The 21,621-nt window shown below is 41.6% G+C and overlaps 1 protein-coding gene and 1 long non-coding RNA gene across 5 annotated transcripts in view; one reads left to right on the top strand and one right to left on the bottom strand.

Annotated features, from left to right (window-relative positions):
- The window catches only part of LOC126855923 (uncharacterized), a 126,977-nt gene extending 121,916 nt beyond the window's left edge, over positions 1-5,061 (bottom strand). Inside the window, exon 1 of the long non-coding RNA XR_007688300.1 lies at positions 4,983-5,061. This is a non-coding gene — a long non-coding RNA (uncharacterized LOC126855923). The remainder of the gene's footprint in view (positions 1-4,982) is intronic.
- On the top strand, positions 267-21,221 carry LOC126855650 (nuclear hormone receptor FTZ-F1 beta). Of its 4 annotated transcripts, none has more exons than XM_050603504.1 (7): positions 267-712; positions 15,654-16,166; positions 16,315-16,733; positions 17,071-17,412; positions 17,494-19,113; positions 19,396-19,688; positions 19,822-21,221. In XM_050603504.1, the coding sequence occupies exons 2-6, from the start codon at positions 15,821-15,823 to the stop codon at positions 19,660-19,662; spliced, it is 2,994 nt and encodes a 997-aa protein (XP_050459461.1). In that variant the 5' UTR covers positions 267-712; positions 15,654-15,820; the 3' UTR covers positions 19,663-19,688; positions 19,822-21,221. The 4 variants fall into 4 exon arrangements, with proteins under 4 accessions (XP_050459461.1, XP_050459451.1, XP_050459441.1 ...); XM_050603494.1 differs by having other exon boundaries at positions 15,648-16,166; XM_050603484.1 differs by having other exon boundaries at positions 267-1,236.
- Positions 21,222-21,621: the final 400 nt, after the last annotated feature.

Genomic DNA, 21,621 nt, shown 5'->3' with positions numbered 1-21,621 from the left:
ATAATATAAATGCTAAATGTTACAAGCGAAACAGAACTACGGTATTTTTTTCATCTGGGGATTATCATTCATCGTAATCGTGATTCGATACGATATTGGAGTTTATCAAGAACGTGAGACGCGTTATCGCGCGCAAACTTTCCATTTTTAAGCGCGATTGCTATTACGCGGATACGTAACCCGACATTCCGGGGCAGGGGCTCCGCAACCATCCAGCCTCCACCATGTCAGCCGGCGAACGGCAAAGGCGACGCGTCGCGTCTCGTCGGAGCGATCTGCGGAGGTGTCGGCATCAGGCGACGGTGTACTGTACCAACGGCATCGCTGCGTACGGTCACCGTAAAGAGAGAGAGAGAGAGAGAGAGAGAGAGAGAGAACGAGAGAGAAAAGGAGAGCGAGCGAATTCATGAAAGAGCGACGAGAAAGACAGAGAAGAAGACAAGGATAGAGAAGCAGGTACGAGGGCCCCGCACACACATACAGACGAAAGGCTCGTTCGGTGAGAGCGAGACGAAAGGAGGGAGTGGAGAGGGGAGAGAAGAAGTGAAAGAGAGAGAGAGAGAGAGGAGCGCGAACTCGTGGTGTGCGGAGGTGCCACCAGTCAGAGTAGCAGCGGAGACGGAGAGTCGGAGGTGGCCCGTGCCTGTGGCTACCCGTGACCGCCCGTGGCTCATTGTAACCCGCCGCCCCGCTGTTGCAACGTGACGCGAAGGTGCGTGGTTGTTGCGCGCCCCGGGTTCGTTCGCCCGCCGCTCGTTATTTACCTCTCTCGATACCCGAGACCCGGTCGACACGGCGCGTCGTCCACCGGGAGCAGCAGCGCGAGGTGCTCTCCGCCGCCGTCTCCTTTTCTCTCTCTCTCTCTCTCTCTCTCTCTCTGTCTCTTTCTTTCTTTCTTTTTCACTCGCTCTCCTCGTTCCTTTTTCTCACCTCCTCTCTCCGTCTCCTTCTTCCTCGTAGACGCGAATGTGATCGGTATAGTGCGACCAGTGCGACGTGATACGTTCTCGCTCGCGGATCGCTCTTCGCTGTGCTCGCGCGATAGAATAGGTGCCTCGGTGCCGTCATCGTGAAAAAAGACTGTCAGGAGTGCCTTATATTACTTCCTCTCCGCACGAGTTGGACTTGTACGATACGACACGTTCGCCGTCATCGGTCGGAGAGATCCCGAACGAGAGACAGAGATAGAGAGAGAGAGAGAGAGAGAGAGAGCGCTGCGGCGCGCTCGAGGACGAGGTAAGAGATTGTCTGTGTGTCCGGAAAGAGCGGGCGGTAACATGCATTAAAGTCCGTTCGCCGTGCAAGAGAGTCCGAAAGTACGGAGGTTATGTTTCTCGTTGACCCCTCGACTCTCCTCCTCGCTCCTCCTCTGATCCCCCTACCCTCTCGCGGTCGCCTTCTCCTGTTCTCCCTCCTCCCCCTTCCCACCCTCCATCTGTCCTTCTCTCGGCGTCCTTCTCGCTCTCCTCCCTTCTCCTCCCTCCTCGCGCGTACTTTTGTTTCCCCCTTTCTCTCCCCGCTCCTTCTCCTCCCTCTCTTCTTTTGCGTTCTTTTTCGCGTGGACGTCGTCATCGGGGCAAAACGCGACGCGATCTAAAGTTTTGAGATCCCGTGCCCCATGGAGTTCGATATCGAAACGCACACCTGGCAACGATTTTCATCTATCTGCTCCGAGACATTTACGTTCTTTCCTTTCTCTTTCTCTCTCTCTCTCTCTCTCTCTCTCTCTCCCTTTCTCTCCACATGCGAGGATTTCGTTACGTGGAGAGAACGCGTACGTACCTAACTCGTGTCTAACGTGTGTCTCGCGTGTTTCGCGCGTCTCTCGCGACAGTCAGTTTCATAAGTTCTCTCGATACGGGTTTCGCGAACTGTCAGCTGTCAGCCGCCGCCACAGCAGAGTCCGTGCCACCTGTCCGAAACTCAACGCACGCGCGTGCATGCATGCCGTCTCTTTCTACTCGTTCTTTCTCTCTATCTCTCTCTCTCTCTCTCCTCGCCTCTTCATATTACACGCTTCCCTTCTTCGTTTCTCCTTTTGACTCTCGGGCATTAAACCGCAACACGACTTTACGAGCAATTCTTCGTCGACGTTCTCAGCCGAACGCGTGCGATTTCCCTTCGAGAGATGCGAATAGAGCAGATCCGACAATAATTAGCCATCATCAGGGAGAGCGCTTGCTCTCGAATAGGAAAAAAAAAGCTTGTTGATATTTCGGCGCGCAGGCCTTCTGACAGCGCGACCGGCCTTGAGCTTCTCCTTTCCCCTCCGCCGCGTGTCCCCCCTCCCTCCCCTTCTTCTCGCCGCGCTTCTCTCCTCCATCGTATTCGTCCCTACTACGAGCGCACTGCGCGATATTCTATACACCAGTGACGCTCAAACGCATGACGTTTCTGTTTCATTAGGCTTTCTCGGAGCTCCTTTAGTTGATTTAATGTATTAGCTACTTTTTTCCTACAGTTATGTGCGAGTTACATTTTTGTCTCTCAGTTTCAATTGAAGCTTTTGTACATTGCTCATTTTTACGAATCAATTTGTGTGCTAACTGAACGTATAGATGTCAAATTTTGTGGATTCTATAGGCATACACACATTTTCATTTATGTGTCGTATAGCAGAAAATAAATACAACGCATGAAATGATATACGAGGATGTACTGAAGAAAATTGAAACATCCTGTATAAGGATAACTTAATCATGAACAATAATTGTGTTTGAATTTTGTTTTTGTAAAAATCAGTGTTTGACACATTTTTGTGATGCGCTTTAATTATCAAATCCCGTTTGTCCAAAATTTTAATTCTGAATATAAGCATAGGAATCGGTGTTTTGAAAAGTTGAAGGTGCTTCAACCATCGATCTGATTAATTTCATACATTATATTGAGTCACGGCGTTCCCCTATCATTTCTTCGCTACGAAAAGACCGCCTCCAGATTCGCGCAAGAAAACCCATCGGCTGCAATTTGCATTTATATTGGAAAATGTTCCGCACTTAAAGCTTTAATTATATAAAGATAACACGAACGTTTACGATCCGCCGGAGAGATTTATGGATTAATAGAGAGATTAAGAAGGCCTCGGCGATGAGGCAACCACTGCTCCTTACAAACCCGTGAGAGTCCCGCTCTTTTACCTCTCTTTCTCCCCAGAGATCCCGATCTCGATCTCGTCTCATCGCGACGCGTCTCGTTCGAGGTTCGAGGCGCTCGGGCTCTCGGCCCCCTCCTCTCCTTTCTCTCGCAGCGCGCGCGCGGACGCAGAATCACCGTCGATCTCTGAGCGGGCGTTTCTCAAGGTAGGAGAGTAAGTGACCGAGAGCGCGCAGTAAATCGTGAGCGCGGCTCTCGGCGGCGATTAAAGGTGCCGCGAAAGGAAGGAGGGTATGTGAGATGAAGCGCGGGACGAAGGCGAGAAAATCGCTCGTCGGAGACGGAGAGAGAACGATTCTCGGCGACGAATGTGCGAACGCGAACGGGCGTTAGCCTGCTGTACACATATATACGCGAACGCCACGGTGTATGGAGAGCGATCGCGACAATGGTATCGGTAACCGCGACTAAGACGGGGGGCGACCCGACCCGACCCGACGCTGGTCCTCTCCGCCGGATTCCGTCTCGGATGAGGCCCCGAGATCGAGCGCTCCACCTTGACGCGGCTCCACCTACGAGCGATAGAATACTCAGACGTATACTCGCGCCTTTCGCTTCGCCGTATCCTGGTATACAGGGTGTTCTAGAATTATCCAATCGCCGCGATCGGATAATTGAACGCACGTAAAAACGTTACGCTTCTTTGAGAGTCGAGTCTCTTTCTTCGTGAAAATATCCCTCGCGATTATCTCACGCGAGATTTTTAGAAATGATAATTATGTGTAAAAGATATCATCAAACTGTAACATTTTACGATTTTCAATTCGAATTGTCAAATTCCTTTTCTCTCCAATTGCGTTTATTCACGACGGTACGTGAGTCAAGCTGTGCGCATTAAAAGGCCCGACGAGATGACTTCGCTCTAACGTCCTTCGATGGGAAAAAAAGAATACTCCGTCGATTAGATTAAGCGTTGCAACGTGCGTTTCTTGCGTCTACGCGTGTGTACATATGAAATGTCGGATTTGCGCGGCGGTATTTCGCCGGCGCGAGTGAAACGGCGAAAGTCCGCGCGTTGCACCCTCCCGCGTTTGACCGCTGCTTTTTTTCTTTTTTTTTTTTTCCTCCTACCCGTCGGAATGATACGAAAGGTCACGGAACGCTTAGAAGAACTTTCTCTGCGTTTGGTAGTCGTTAGAGACACACTCGCGTGCCAAGCAATACTATATTTACCTCGCCGCGTGCGCAACGCGTTCTCTCCTTTTCCAAACTACGATTTACGTTTACGCAAAGAATCGATTCGATCCGCTTATCCATGCAGACAAAATATTTTGCAAAATATGATTTCTCACGACGTATAAATAGAGAGAGGTAGGGAGGGGGGGGGGAGAAGGCGATACTTTTTAAGAATTTTTATTTAATTTTGGGAAAATGAATTTCTTGAAAAATCGAAGATTAATCTTTCTGAGCCGAAAATAACAAAGATGTTTGCTTTGAAATTGCTGTGATGGATAAAGATCTAAAGGTGAAGATTTAAAGTTTCCTTTTTCAATTAATTTCCTATTTTCTAATGGAAAGTTAATTGTAACTTTTTACTCAAGGTATTCACGAAAAATAAGAAATTATAATACTTTGCAATTTTTCTTAAAAAGAAATAACTCTTATAATTTGAAAAGGAGAATTACTTTCATGGCGTATGAAATACCTTCTATACAATTCATCGTGTATATATATATATATACACGGAGAATGATGTAAATATTGATTCATTTCGATATTGGCAATCGTTGCGATCATTGACCAATACAATCTCACAATATTATATATTTTTTTCCTGCTAAAAATAAATTACCTGGATTACGCAGTAATATATAAGACTAAAGACTTACATAAGGAATAACATCACTCGTTACAGCTGACGTAAAAAGAAATCGGGAATACTCTCGCATATCTGTACGCCCGGGTTCCGGGCAACGAAAAATCACCTGTGCGTTAACTTAATAAATTAACTCTCTGGAAATCACTGTACAATAGTATAAGGCACATTATCTAATGCTGCATTATTTAGAAAATAGCATCATCTAGAAATGCATCTCATGTATTATAATAATCACAAATATTATTAATGCGAATAATTATTGCGCGCGCGCTATATAAATACAATTTTAAACTCTACGGATTATTTTTGAATACGCTTATTATTTTTAATATGTAAAACAAATTCAAACACTTCGCTCATTAACATCAAAGTCGGATTGCAACAAAGTTGCAGCTAGCGATAAAGTTAGATTGTCTCTGCATATGCGCATCTCTTTCTAATGCGCGCCTCTCTCTCTCTCTAAAGCGCTTCCCGCCCTAAATATATAAAAAGACAGAAAGGTTAATCGGTTAACCTCAGATAATGTTAATTCGCAGTCGGTTGCTCCAATATCTGTGAGAATAATACTTTAATAATTCATGCAACCGCCTTCCGTTGACCCCCTATGGTTACATTAGGCGGAAGGGGGGGGGGGATCTACGACGCGGTATCATATCGTATTCTAATATATTCATCCCTTCATTCGCGATGGGGTGCGAGCAAAAGTTTATGATGGCGATGGCGACGAGGTTTATCCATACATGAGCTCCATGTCTCTCCGCGGGTAATCGCTACTCCAGATTGCGCAAGCACCTTGGGCACGATTCTTATCGCGTCGGCTGCAACGTGTACACTGCACGCGTGTGTATACGTATTCGTACACGCATTCATAATACGCCCGTCACGTATCCGTGGCTCGGCGTGCAACCCAGCGTGCCGGACACGTACACATATAAACATCAGAATCCTTATACGCTTGATAAATCTATGCGACACGGAGATAGTCTACGCGGGGATACTTCTGTATGTGTTTTGTGTTTTATCTTTGTACGAGGAGAAAAAAAAAGAAAGAATACCGTGAATGTGAACGAAGGGCGATGAGGGGGAGGGGGAACGAAGTATGCGCTGCGGTAAGTTCCCTGGATCCTTGAAACAACGCGGAGGATAGGCCTAGCGACTTATATGAATATTGATGAATCTTTCTCGAACCGCGCCTCTAACGCTCGTTTCTGTCGTCCGCAGGAACGATCGTGTTCCCTTCGGTCTGTTTATCGATGTTTAGTTGGATATTTTTCAACAAACGTCAAGATATCAGCTGATTATTCTCCCTGTTTTTAACAACCAGTTTTTAAACCAGTATTTTAATCGGATTGCGCGAAGCGAACAATAAGCCATGTTATATTAAGAGTAGTAGGAGTTTGAATAAATCATATTCGAAAGTTACGCATACATGGATCTTTTCAATTGCGTGTATATAATTCATTTTAATTCACTGATATATAATCCAATTAATATACAATACTTGCAAGCAGAATCACGCAATGCTACGTAAGACGATTTATTTTCAATTGTACGAAAGAAAAGAACCGAAGAATTACATAAAAATCGTCTCTATAAAATATTCCGATAGTTTATTTCAAAATTCTGACATAAGAAAAGTGTGCTAAACGATCGCGCGCGCTTACTCCTGGTCTCGAGTGTATTTTCTTGTAATCAACTCTCGCGGTTTTACGTTTTAATGAATTCACGCTTCAACGCGGGCGACCTTATTCCCTCTGCGACGTGTGTCCGAGGGAGGTAATATTAGACGAATGACGCGAGACAATCCGCCGGTATATCGCGACCGTAAAGCTTGGGTCTTCCCACGCATAGCTCATACCCTCGCTTGAAAAATGCTTTCAACCAAGGCTCTCGTCCGGAATCACCTTAGCGGGCTGTACGGCCAACACGTATGTACGTACGTTCTTCTGAACGCGCGGTTCTCTCTTGTTCTTCAAAGGTCGACGATTACAAAACGCGGCGGCGAAACGAGACGGCTGGATACATGGGTACGTCGATGGAGAGAATATGACGACGTGGTGCGAGAGACGAGGCGGTGCGGAATTTTTCTTTTACCTCCGTCTGCCGTTCGCGCGCGCTTACGCGGGAAAAAGGGAGAGAAATTGTATCTCTCCCCTCTTTCTCCACTGCTGGCGGAGTCGCGCTGCTGGATACCGGTTTTGGAATTGCATTGCTTCGATCTAGGAACGCGTGGCAGTTCCTCGCAATCGCTTGCATTACCGCATTTTCGAATTGAATGTATACGCTACGTCGCGTTAGTTGAGAATTAATTGCGACGTATGCTAGGAATCGGCAAGACGTTTGGGATATTGCCAAATCGAGAATGTTGAATTGCTACCAAGTATTTCTAGGCGAAAGATTATTTTTGAGATATGTTTTTCTTCAACTTTATCAATCGACCGCGATGCTCTTTATGCTCTTTCTTTAAGTATCAAAAGAATTATATTTAATAGTAATATTTTAGTAATAAAGAAGTTTTTTTTAGTATAATTAATAAATTTTAATTTATAGTTTATAATTCACAATAACATTTTTGTTCTTTTATATAAAAAATAATATTTTTTTGCCGCATTAATTTCTCATAATGATAGTTGTCGGATATTAATAAATGAGAAAAATTATAGAGATCTCTTGATTGACAATTCTTCCTAAGCTACTGCATTTGTATCTTCCAATTGTTGTACGATCTGCCCGTTTTTTCGTTGCATGACATTCTTTTGGTAACGGAGACTGGAATATAGCCAAGAATCGAATGCGAAACGATGTGGCAATTTGATCTGACTGTATCTATATCTTAATCGCATGCAAATAATTTCTATTCTTAGAAATTGAAATTAATTCTAAGAATCTTATCAATACCCATTAATCTGAGCTATTAGCAATTTTAACCATTATATCAATTGTCATTCATAGTTATATATACTTCTGTGTGTTAAAGATTTGCACATATGTAGATTTTATTCGATATTCTCTTCTTTTGATTAAGAATAAATTTAATATCGCATTTATTTGGTATTAACGTTGCATGAATATTTATGATTTTAATATATTAATTTCATTACGTAACATGAATTAAATTGAGTTGTATCAGCTGAAAAAATATGTACGTGAACTTTTCCATTTTGAATATAAATTTTTAATTATGGAATAAATGAATCGCGCATGAAATTAAATTTTTTCTGCTAATAAAACTTTATTAAAAAATAAACTTACTTGCAAAAAATATATGGAAAAATCATGGAATTATTGCTTATCAGAAATTATTATCGTCGAATCAGTTTTACTCAGAAATATTTTATCTCTTGTATCATTCAAAGTATTGTAATCGATATCAATCGTGTTCTTAAAGTATCTGTATATCGTTTATATGTACCTTGCTCCCAGCGTATCTCTAAAAATCGCGAGATTAACTATTTGTTTCTCGAACGCTTTCCCGATAATTATCCAATCTAGGCGCGTGTCTCGCGAATCGCTCTACGCAAATTCTACGGTACCTATTTGTCTCGTGGACTTTCGTCAAATACCCGGATGCCCGGCCATCGATTACCACCGGTTCTGGCGAACGTACGCTAGTCGATGTCGCTGCTGGACCGCGTCGCAGCGAAAAGGAAACGCACGCATATAGGTAGCCGCGCGACTGTGAACCGGTTTTCACGATGGTGAAAAAAGAACGCCCCTCCGCCGGCAATAATAATTTTAATCGACACCCAGACCAAGACCCCGCGCTGACTGGTCGGGGTGGCTCCGGCAGTCCCTCTCACATACATGCTTTCGCGCGATGTCGAAGACATGCGCTTGCGGAGACCGACCGAGCCCTGTTTGACAAGGTACATACACACGTGCATATACGCACACTGTATTCCGGGTGAAAGGAAAACGCGCGCGCCTACTACCTTCGGCTTCGGAGACAGAAGGAGAAGGATTCCGCTAGCTGGTGAGACAAGGATCGCCGCAGGGGACACGAAGAGTTTTCGCGGAATACCGCTATGGTTCGAGCACGTAAATGACCAAGCGAGCGCTAAATAACGATCTAACAATTATTTGAAGCGGCTAGTGCGGATCTTCCGGGTCTTCGTGATTTACAGTCGCAAAGAAAGTCGAGTCGGATCGTCATTATCTTCGCTCCCGGGATCATACTGTCAAAATTGTCCAGTACTTTTTTCCCGCTTATAATGACGTCATAATTAAAAAGATTCAAACTCATCTTGCGAAATGAGTTAGATCATTTGTAAAGGAAATGTTAATAATTAAGAATTATAATATCGTATTTATAGAAATATTAAATAAAAATTATTTAATAATTTAAAAGAAAAAAATGAGACCTTAAAAGTATGTATGTTACGAATTTGTGTATTTTGCGATGATACGCTATAAAATATTTACGGAAAATGCATATCACCGCTGGAGTAGATGTCAGTTATCGCGTTAAGGCTTTAAGGAGAAATAGAGCGGGAACGCTATGCAAGTTATAAGGAAAACCGCTCAGTTCAAGATACCGTTTTATTTCAATGCACAACTCGTGTCGGGTTCGCACGATCGGCTGTCTCTCGCGTTCGTATTTAAATAAGAAAATAATTAATGCTCGTTTGATCGACGTAATGAATAAACTCTATTGAAAAATGTATCTCTTGCGGAGACAGAGAATATATCTATTAACAAACTTGACATTCTTAATTTTTTGATCTCTCTCTCTCTCTTATCTTGCTAATGGAGCATGTCCGTGTTCATATTTGAAAAGCATTTTTAGCGTATAAATATATAATATGAAATTTATAATATTAATACATTTTAAATAATTTGCATAAACGAAAATTCTCTCTATATTTATCCAGTTTTCATATCAATCATTGCAAATGTACTTTTCATATCAATCATTGCAAACTTTTTACCGTTAATAAAATATGTATTGTATATACGTCGCGATGTTGTGTTATGGTATAATATGATGACAGTGAAATATGGTTGACGCCCACTTTCATAATACTAATACCTTCGGAGTTTGGTATCACCGCTTAAATATAATAAAAGCGTGATATCATATACTATTATTGTTTTGTCTCGTTGCATGTTAAAATCTGCGGAGTATGTAGGCATCAACCTTGGCATCTATCATTTTAAAAAGTTTCTTCTAAGCTTGTATAATATATTTAATTTTTTTGTCTAAGATTTATTTAAATTATTTATTTATTTATTGTTTTATATGTCATTTTATATAATAAAATCACAAATAGAAATTTTTTTTTTTTTAGCCAAAATAGATTGTTATATTCTTGTCATATTAACATCCGTTAATTCTATTATATCGATTTCCTTTTTTAAAGGTAAATATCATTATAATACAATATTCGCGGCGAATTTCTTTTAATCTTAGAAGAGAAAGAGTTTAGGATGAAAGAAAACAAAATCTCGAACGTGGCGTAAAATCGACCGCGTTCTACGATCAACCGCAAAAATTGCTCGATAGTCCGAGGACTAACAATAAGAGGCGCGGCGGGAATCACGGATTCCGTTGACTGTTGCACGCGAACGTTACACTTGACGTGTTGTTTCCTCATCGGGGACGAGGAAACATGTAACGCACACACACACACATACACGTGGAAAGACGAACGCGGCGCGTCGCGTCTTTCACGGTCATTCCGTGGGGGCTGCCGATCGGGGCACTCCGTTCGCGCGACCCGCTTAAAATAGTGCCGGCGCACAGACTCCATAGGTCGTCGATCCCTCTTCCGCATCACCTGCCATACCGCCTGCTGCAGCTCCCCGTGTCAAGATACGAGGAAGCCGGAGCGGGACGCGTGCAACGCGCGCAACCACTGTCGCGTCGCGAGACGCCCGCCCTGGCTGCCGATGTCAAGAAACGGCACCGATCGAACGGTCATTGACTAAAGCCTTCGACGGTAAATAACCTTTTACGCCCGTTACCACATAAAGGCGTAACTGCGCGTCTGTACGAGAGAACTGTCATTGTAGAAAAGAATCGACAACAGCTCGACGATATGTCATACACGAATATTATCAGCGCAGATTTAATGCATTTTTTACACACAGTGTAGAGATATGCGATTTTTTTACATACTATTACTTAGAATAAAATACGCAAAAAAATAAGAGGGATTTTATTTTTAAAATATCTGGATGGATTTATAACTTTTTTGTTATCAATTACAATTGAATTGAATTACGGCTGATAAATCTTGAATTAATTTCAGACTCCAAAGTCATCGTCTTTCTCTCCGTATCAGTAAACTGTCTCGCAAGTCATAATCATTAATTTTATGGCAATTAATTATTATCAATTATTAGCAGCAACGATTAACATTTTAAAAGTCAATCATTTGATATATTTCGACAGTCACGTTTGATCATTAGAGAGAGATAGTTTATTTTCGAAAAGCATTATATTTTTTTGTCGGCGTGATATTCTTCTCGGTAGTACGGCACTTATCGCTTGATAAAGCCTGATCTCATGTTATCGTGGTACGGAGGACGCTGCTTTGTTCGCGCGAGGGAGCCTGCTATGTCAGTCAAAACGGATATCATATGGACGGAGTAAAATGAGGAGATCCCGCTGACACAACTTGCACATTTTATAATGCGCTTGCTGCGCTGATTCGTTGCAAGGAGAGGATAAGGTGCAACGCGTTAGGGCAATAAATCAGCTTATGAAAAACATATATGTGGGAGTTGGCCAACCGGATTTCGATAACTACGGTGTGCTATCGCTCTCTACCGTGTATGACTCATTCTTATCCTCTTCTTTTATTAAGACGCGTATTAAGACACGTACATATATATAAATCCACGTATGCAAATCACATAAAAATAATTGCGTAAATACAAATTGTAATTAATCTCATGCGCAGAAATTATTTTTATTAAATTTATATTTTTGAGTAAAACAAATTTCCCAAATGGAAACAATACAATCTTTCCACCAAATAAAAGGCATATGTCTTAGCAGTGGCGATTACGATGTTACGTATCGCTATACGTTACATCGTCTCTCTCTCTCTCTCTCTCGCGTTTTTCTTTATTATCCCGGTAATAAACAAGTCTAATAACGACATAGTAACGCGTAAAGGGCACAAAAGACTTGAAGGTGGGCCCTGTCCGCACTGCGGGCTCGGCCTACCTGTCGAAGCAGCGGCGGGCCCGGCAGCGTTTTTTCTCGGCTCTCTCGGCGAGCCGACGCTTCCTCCGACCGTCCTTACGCGATGTCACTGACCCGAGTCCGTATCTCGATGCACAAGAATAAGAAGGAGCGGGAGAAAGAGACGCCCGAGTAGAAGGAGAGGAAGAAGGGGGAGGAGGTGGCACGAGATTCCATCGTCGTAGTCATCGTTTGTCGTCACCCACGGTTAACCGTCGCCACCGCCGCTGTCGTTTGACCGACTATGTGATCGCGACGACGACGACGACGACGACGACGACGGTTCCGATTCTCGGTGAGGAACGCAATAGCGTTACACCGGTGCACGATGCAACGATATAGCGCGGGGCCGCCGGTCCGTCCGACTCGCCTCGGCGCGACCGCGACGATCCCCGGAGTAGGGAGAGAAGACCTTGAGCCGCGTCACGTGACCCCGAAGGTGCATAGGAGCCGGGTAGGGCGGTCGCGGAGGGCCTTGAACTTACCGCCGACGTTGTCGAAGCCGGCGTCGTAACTATCGCGCGCGCCACACTCGCCTTCTCAAGTAGACGGACTACTATATACTCGGAGACGAGAGACGCATATACACATACACACGCGCAACAAACCACGTCGCGTTGCGGCGACGACACCACGCGTGTGCGTATATATGCGTGAATATGATGAGTATCGCGATCACAATCGCTTCTTTTCGTGTGTCCTGCGTTGTAAGAGAAAAGATGAGAGAGTAAGAAGAAGGAAGATTTTCTCTCGAAGAGTCTGCTTCTTGAAAAAATGTAGAAAATCTGGATTTTTTTTTTTGTATTTGGAAAAATCAGGGAATTTTATTGAGACACGAGAATATTTAAAAAAAAATTCTATCTCTGATAATTTTGCTCTTATATTATAGGCAAGCCGCCGATAAGCCAAGTTGTGAATTATGTGTTTAAAATGTATTATAAATATATATCTATCCTTGTTGATATATTAACAAAATATTGTAGTAAATACATTCTTAATTGTAATTTTTAGATTAAAAAAAAGATGTTATGCAAGTAAAAATGTTTCCGAAAGCTATTCAATATTTTTCAGTACATTTGCAAATCTATTACGTGAAACTTAAATAGCTCTATGTTTTTCCTTTGTATTAATAAAAAATATATTAGAAAACACATACAATAAGAAAGAAACTTATTTTAGAAAAATAACAAAAAAAGAAAATCTTTCAAATATTCTCTTTATTTGGAATTTTGAACAAAAATACCTAGAAGATAAGGGAATTTTAAGGAAATTTTTTTACAAGATCCAGTAAAGAGAGAGAGAGAGAGAGACACCCTCTCTCTGTGTGTATGTATTCGAGTGCGCTCTCCCTCGGCTGTGTACGCCCGTTTCCGAAAACGTAGACCGACTCTGTGCGTACGCCCGGTATGCGATCTGCCTGCACTCATGCCCGCGAGGGACTACCTGCGTTGCGTACACGCACGCCTTGCACGGGGAGTAGCGAGGCGCGGGTGCCGCAGGACGACATCCCGAGCGCGGCGAGGAGATCGTAACACCGGTCCCCGATATGCTCGACCGCCGTCGCGCTCCGCTCGGCCTCGCCCGACCTCGTCTCTCCTCGGCTCGTAACTAACGTTGTTAACGCTACTCCCATACGCGCACCGCGGAGAACGTTTCGCGTTCTCTCAAAACTTTGCGATAACTAGTCCAACGTGAGATTCGCACGGATCTCTCCGACGAGAGTACGGTTATCGCGTTGTAGTCGTCGAGTTGTTGCATACGAGCGAGATACACCGTGTCCGGTGGTAGCTCGTAGTCTCATATAAAATTATAAAACGTCGCGCTCCACGGTATCCCTTTAACGCGTATCGTATCTTTTGTGACGGAGACGAAAGGAGATTATGTAAGAATAATCTTGAGAGAAAGAAAATTAATGCACATCGCGCGCGAAGGAAAATCTTAGAGATGCGTCATTCTTAAAGTATTCGCATTTTTACACAAAAGACGCAAGTAATTTTATTATTCTTCAGAATTAATGTGTCTTTCATATGTAACGCAAAAATTGAGTTCAACAGCTTTATCTTTTCTTACATTAATTTCAAACATTTTTAGCAGAATTTAAAACTTTGGAAGATATTATAAACATTACAAATTCATAATTTTTAAGATAATAAAAGAAAAATAAATTCGTAATAAAAGAAGAAGCCAGAACAGATAATAATATTTAATCAAATATTGAAAGAAAAATCGACTTCTCTGATTTATCAACTTCTTGTTATATTAATAATCAGTACACACAGTAGAAAGCAAAGTCGCGCAATAGTGAGAACTAAATTATATCTTTCGAGGACACATCAGCGATTTTCTCGCTAGGTGTTAATCGTTAATACACACGGTACGCCGTATATACATGAATCGTAAAATATTTTAATTATCCGCGAGGTTTACGCTTCAGAGCGTACTAAATGAATGATTTTGCAATACGTTCGTAGAGCTTGAGAAGGGACCGACGAAGCAAACTTGATTCATCTAAATAACGTTTCCTATTTAAATCATGTTTCGCGTATGTGCATACGCGTCGATCTGTTTTTTATTTTATTTTTTTTTTTTAACGACAAATCGCTTTTTTCGTATGATACAAGCATCTGTCATGCGATTGATCCTGTCATTCGTCCCGCACGCGCTTCGCACCTTCGTGTGCGGGCGTGAGTGAACGCGTGCGTTTCCGCGCGAAGGTCGTTCGGCGGTTCTGCGGGACCGGAAGTGGGCTGGCCTTGCGGCACGGCCATCGACGTAACCTTGTGAAAGAGAGAAAGAGAGAGAGAGAGAGAGAGAGAGAGAGAGACAGAGAGACTGTGTGTCAGAGCTCGCGAGATGGCTTCTAATCGCGCGGCTAGATTTTCGGCGAATGATTTCATGCGAGAGAACATATACTGTTAGTCATTCTCTTCAACCGAGGCAGCCGAAATAGCGTGCTACTTTCTAGCGAAACCGCATCGTGTTGCATAAACTGTGGTTTAGAAAGTACATTCTGCGGATTCTGTAATTAGATTTTAAGAAAATTGAATTTTCGCTACAATATTTTTTAATTATATAAATTTTACAATTTAAATAAGAACGAGATTTTTTTTTGAAAATCGATCACGATAAAATATTATGTAAGATTAATAAAATGTTAATTTCGTAGTCAAGCAATTGTGTTAAAATAATATAGCAAAATATAACATATTTTATTAATTTTACTTATAAAGCGAATTTTTAATGCTCTAAATGCGTTTTCAATGAATTCTTTGTATTATTTTAAATAATTAAATTGAATATAGAAAATTAATTAATTAATTAATAATTAATTAATTGAATGCGCACTAAATGCATCCAATCAAATTTCTCATTGATATTTTTTTATATCGAGTTACCCGTAAAATTATTTGTTCAAATTCTTTTATGTATGTATGTATGTAAAAGAGGGAGATATTATATATAAAATATTCTTCTCTTTTTCAGATACAGAAGGAACGATCGACACGGCATTGTATACACTTGACTGTAGATAGCTCCCGATAATTCACAGACACGACAATAAGAGGTTCCGCCGTAAGGATGCTGTACGCTTTCGCGGAGATCGAGAGGCCGCGAGTCATATCACGAGCTGCTTGCAGCAGCGTAATCAGCTGAGAATGTCGGAGCAAAACGGGCCCAGCGAGGGCCCAGGACCAGGGCCCGGTTCGGATTCAGGCTGGTGGCCCACCCAGACCTGGAAATCATCGTCATCATCGTCATCGACGACGGCGACGAATTCATCGTCAACTTCCACTTTAGCAGCAGGTTCTGCGTCCATTTCCGTTTCCTGCGCCACGTCCAGCTCGTCACCGACGAGCTCCTCCACCTCGACCAACACGTCCGCGTCCTGTTTGCCCCTGTCTTGCATCGGTGTATCGATGAGCCCGAGCCGTTCCACGGAGACGGGGAAAAACGTATCCGTCACCACTATTAACGTACCGCCCAATCAAGAGATGCACGATGGTAATTATTCTCTAAGGAATTTCTTTAATTCAATCATTCGGGGATATGAACTTGTTTTCAAACAGTGCCAAGCTTCTGTTACGTAAAATTTTTGGCACATTGTAACAAAAAATATTCGCGAATTTTAATAGCAATAATGTGATTTTAGGTAAAGGAGTGTGTAAATATCTCGGAGGACAGAACGGCGTGACAGTGTCAGTGGTATCGACCTCGGTGCTGGGATGCGGAAATGTCGTCCCGACGAGTGGAATCTGCACGAATACGGGACCGCATAGTATCGGCATCGGAATCGGCGGTATCCTCGCTGCGAACGCGGCCGACATCGACGATCCCGAGGACAGCGACGGTGAGATCAGCAAGATTGACTTTAGAGGCGTTAATCTACGCTCGAAGAAGAAACGTGACGTATCGAGTAACCAGAACGGTGACAAGATCGGCGACGGGGAGGCAAATGGCGATGGCGCGGGATACTGCGACGATAATTCGCAACAGCAGCCCGAGAGACCAATGTCGTGGGAGGGGGAATTATCGGACCAAGAAATGTCTTCCAATACAATTACTAATCAGGTTGGATTTATCGTATGTGATATTCTAAAATCGTCGACTTCAGAAAAGATTCTGCGGACACATCGAGAAATGTTTGCCAAAATTTTTACAGAAGAGTTAGAATTGTTTCCTCGCGAAGACAATGAAGTCATTGTTTGACAATCAGACAATTAGACGCACGACAAAGACCTAATATATACTAAAATAATTTTTATGGCCTATATGAAATGACTAATATAAGATTAAACTCTGGATATAGAGGTGAATATTCTGGCCTTAATTATAGAAGATGAAATTATTTAGTATATATAAAATTAAGATACACAAATTTTAATAATGCGATTAATTATTGGCTTAGGATAACGAGGAAACGTCCATGGAGGGAGTTCAGGTGTGCAGTACGAGTCCTGGACCTATGGAACAGAAATTTCCGATTAAGTCAGAGCCGGATTTTCGATCCAGTCCGGCTTTCACAATAGGATCCTTTCACGACGCCGGACTACCCATGAGTCATAACCAACAACTGCAACAGCAACAACAGCAGCAACGCGGTATCGAAAATCTCGAGCAGACTCAACAAAGCGACCTACCGCTTCTCGTGGGCAAGCTTCTCGGCGGATATAATAATTCCACGCCTAATCACAGCCCCATTCTCAATCCGCGACATCATTTAACCAAGCACAGTCATACTAGATCGCAGGTAAGCTAATAATAGACGTGTTAACATCAATTTATAGCGTCGTAGTGTTTTATTATATAATATTTTCAAATTCTTGTATAGGTGCCGTCACCAGATTCCGCCATTCATTCTGCATATAGCGTCTTCAGTTCACCGACGCAAAGCCCTCATGCTGCACGGCACTCCGCCTTAGCGGGCAGTCCGATACCGTCCTCATCGTTATCCCTCTCTCGGCACAGCTTCAACAATTCAACCTCCTCGCTCTCCCTGTCACTGTCACATTCGCTTTCGAGGAACAACTCGGACGCTTCCAGTAGCTGTTACAGTTACGGCTCGCTTAGCCCGCCTACGCATTCACCCGTCCAACAACCGAGACATCCGCATTCGCACTCGCAACATCATCAGCATCAAGTGGCGCAAGGTAGTCCGTTGCATCTTCCGGCATCGTCCGCTGTCGCCACGCATCATTACTCATCCTCTTCCGTGCCAGGATCGGAATTATCGCCGGACGGCCACCCGGTCGCGGAGGATCAGGAAGACTGTAGAATACCTTCGGCGCAATCGGGTATTTCCACCAGACAGCAATTGATAAATAGTCCCTGTCCGATTTGCGGTGACAAGATAAGCGGATTTCATTACGGTATCTTCTCGTGCGAATCGTGCAAGGGATTCTTCAAACGCACCGTCCAGAATCGCAAGAACTATGTGTGCCTTAGAGGCGCAGGCTGTCCGGTCACCGTGGCCACGAGGAAAAAATGTCCGGCCTGTCGCTTCGACAAGTGCCTCAACATGGGTATGAAGCTTGAGGCGATCAGGGAGGATCGTACCAGAGGCGGTAGAAGCACATATCAGTGCACCTATACTCTACCGGCGAATCTCGTCGGCAGTCCCGCCGGCGGTATGGCCGGCAACGAAAAACTGACTGCGGCGGGCAATTGCAGTCCGGCACCGGCCGGAAGCGAACATCATTATTCAGTCAGATATCATTCGAATCATTCTCACAGGATGCAAGTGCCGCAACTCTTGCAAGACATTATGGACGTGGAGCATCTCTGGCATTATAACGACAATGATCGAGCAAGCGGAGGAATATCCGGGAATGCGAGGAGCATCTCTATTAGCGGTGATAGCAATATGCTGCTCGGTGGATTCGGAAGTAGCGCATCCGCACCCGGTGGCACTGCGACTACCATCGGAAATAACGGAGGCGCGGTGGAATGTTCGTCGAACGATTCGAACAACGTCGATACTAACAACAGAAGAGGAGAGTCGGGTAGCCCCGCCGGCTCGACTTCCATAGGGGCGCCCGATCAACATTCCACGAACGGCAATACCGTGAATAATAGCAATTCCCAAATCGCTAGTAATTCCAATAATGGCAATCCGACGCAACATCCGGACTTTCTGTCTAACCTATGCAACATCGCGGATCATCGACTCTATAAGATTGTCAAATGGTGCAAGAGTCTGCCGTTATTCAAAAATATCTCTATTGATGATCAAATCTGTTTGTTAATCAACTCTTGGTGCGAGCTATTACTCTTCTCTTGCTGTTTTCGCAGCATGAACAGTCCCGGTGAGATCAGAGTGTCTCTCGGCAAGTCGATCACTTTAGAACAAGCTAGAGAGCTTGGTTTAGCGACTTGCATCGAGAGGATGCTCGCTTTTACAAATAATCTGCGAAGACTGAGAGTAGATCAATATGAATATGTTGCTATGAAGGTAAATACCTTTATTTACCTCGTTATTAAAGATCCTCATTTTTACTGCATATTTAACACTTAACACAAAATCATTCATTTCATTATATTGAATGTCATTTGTATAATATATTAAATACATTTTTACATTAAATTACTCAAATAGTTGCATAAGATATCATGTTAAATGAGGATGAAAATACAATCCAAACTACATACAAAAATCCAATCTATATAATCCAACTGATTTTTTATTTGCAACGAAATTAAAAACGATATTTTATTTTGTCTTTTAAATAAATAGGTGATCGTGCTGTTAACATCCGACATAAGTGAATTAAAGGAACCTGAAAAAGTCAGAGCTTCTCAAGAAAAAGCCCTTCACGCATTGCAGCAATACACAATCGCAAAATATCCAGAAATGCCTGCCAAATTCGGTGAACTATTATTGAGAATTCCAGATCTACAAAGAACATGTCAAGCAGGAAAAGAATTGCTCAGTGAGAAACGTGCTGAGGGAGAAGGCAGCTCCTTTAATCTTCTAATGGAATTGTTGAGAGGAGATCACTAAATGATCAGCACAGTATAAATCAAGCCGTAAGTTTAATAATAAACAAAATAAAATATGCAAGTTTTAGCTAGAAGATGTACATAGGTACCTTAAATAATCATTATTAATCACATGCATTTGCAGATATAGAATTGTATAATTAAATCTCTTTTTTTTCAGATTCCACGCTTATAGGGTCCATAAGCTTAGGGAATCGGATATAATAGGTTATCGCAAAGTGTAAGAAAGATTAGAGAAAAAACGGCAGATGTATAAGATCTATAGGGACATTAGTATTTGGTGAGGGGATTGCATTCTTTGTAATTAGGTCGCATTAATCTAATAAAGATGAGAGAGGAACTTTCTATTTTACATCAGAATGCTTCCATATAGGTCGCGCGTGTTCGTGTTCTTATATCGAAACAAGAATTTCGAAGCGGCCTACGGTACACTGGATATTCAGTGTACATGTAGATGCTAATGAGACTGAAAGTATAATTGACACAGAGACACGCAGAGCATTTACTTTTCCAATGATAAGCGTTGTATGTGAGATGGTATCAAATGGCATTGCTAAATTGCTAATGCTAAATTTTATTAGAGATGGGTGTTACCTATTCGAGCGCCAACTCTTTATAATAGGAAACGCGAAATCTATAAACAAAGTTGACCTCTGTAATTAACGGTTATAATAGAAAACACCAGTATTGCATATTGTTCTGCGCTTACTTAAGAACAGAGCATAGCCATGCCTTATATATCCCGGTTATGAAAGTGTACTTAAAAAACTCAACACATCAGTCGACCAATTATCTACTTATAGAGCAATTAATCATGAAATAATTAGTTAATATGTCACACATACACACACACATACACATATATATATCATCCATGGAGTACATGGTTCTTATCGATCACACAAAATACATTTTTTATTCTCTTTATATATTTTAACAGTTTGTCAAAAGAAAAACAAAACTATTTGATATAAATATTAGAAAAATTTGCAAGAGGTGATGTCATGCTCGAATACATATAGCTGCTATCTTTTCTCTAAATGTTCTTTTTTTATTTTGTTATTTTTTTTACTTTTTGAAGAAAAGAATTGGTTAATATTGTTTTCCCGTTTTATTTATACAGAAAAAATTTTATTTTTATTGAGACTTATAAAAAAATGAAAATAGCAAATCAAATTATATGTTACATATATGTTTATGTCATATATTTATATTTATATTATACATCATTTTGCACGATTATATATATAATTATAAAAAGATATTAGTTTTTATTTCTTTCAATATATTGGCAAACTTTAATTAAGAATTTACCCAAATTTTATATTATCAGTAAGAATGTTTTTATAATTGTAAAAACCAAAATTTTTAAAAACTAATATATTTGCCAATCATGCAAATTTATTATGTTATTGTTATGAGATATTCTCAAATATATGATACAAGATATCAATCAATACTGATATTTGAGAGAGAATATGATTTGAAATTTATATATACACTGGTTGTATGCATGTATATAGACAAATAAAAAAGGATGGATAGTTGACTATCAATAAATTTTTATTTGTCTGTAAACTTTGCTAAATCCGAGTTTGTAAAATACAATATATTTTTAAATATAATTTTAAACACATGAAATATTTGCGCTATAGCAGAAAAAAATATAGTGCATTAATTGTAAATTATTCACTGTAAATTATCACAATTCTTTTATTACAGATCGATGTGAAATGAGAAAATTTATTTTGAGAGAAGTATTATATAAATGTTGCTTGAAAAGACGCAGCTATAAGCTTGCATACAAAACAAACAAATTGATCTCTGTTGTTGGTACTTTAATGAGACTGTCTCATATATATATTTCTATATATATTGCATATTGTTCTTTTTTTTATTACAGTTGCTTAGTCTTTTTATTTGTTGTCAATATTTTAAGAAAAACACGAGGGACGACATC

The sequence above is a fragment of the Cataglyphis hispanica genome, chromosome 2 (genome assembly GCF_021464435.1).
Source record: "Cataglyphis hispanica isolate Lineage 1 chromosome 2, ULB_Chis1_1.0, whole genome shotgun sequence".
Classification (NCBI taxonomy): Eukaryota; Metazoa; Arthropoda; class Insecta; order Hymenoptera; family Formicidae; genus Cataglyphis; species Cataglyphis hispanica.
The sequence above is the reverse complement of the archived record's forward strand: the minus strand, read 5'-3'. Positions and strand labels throughout refer to the sequence as shown.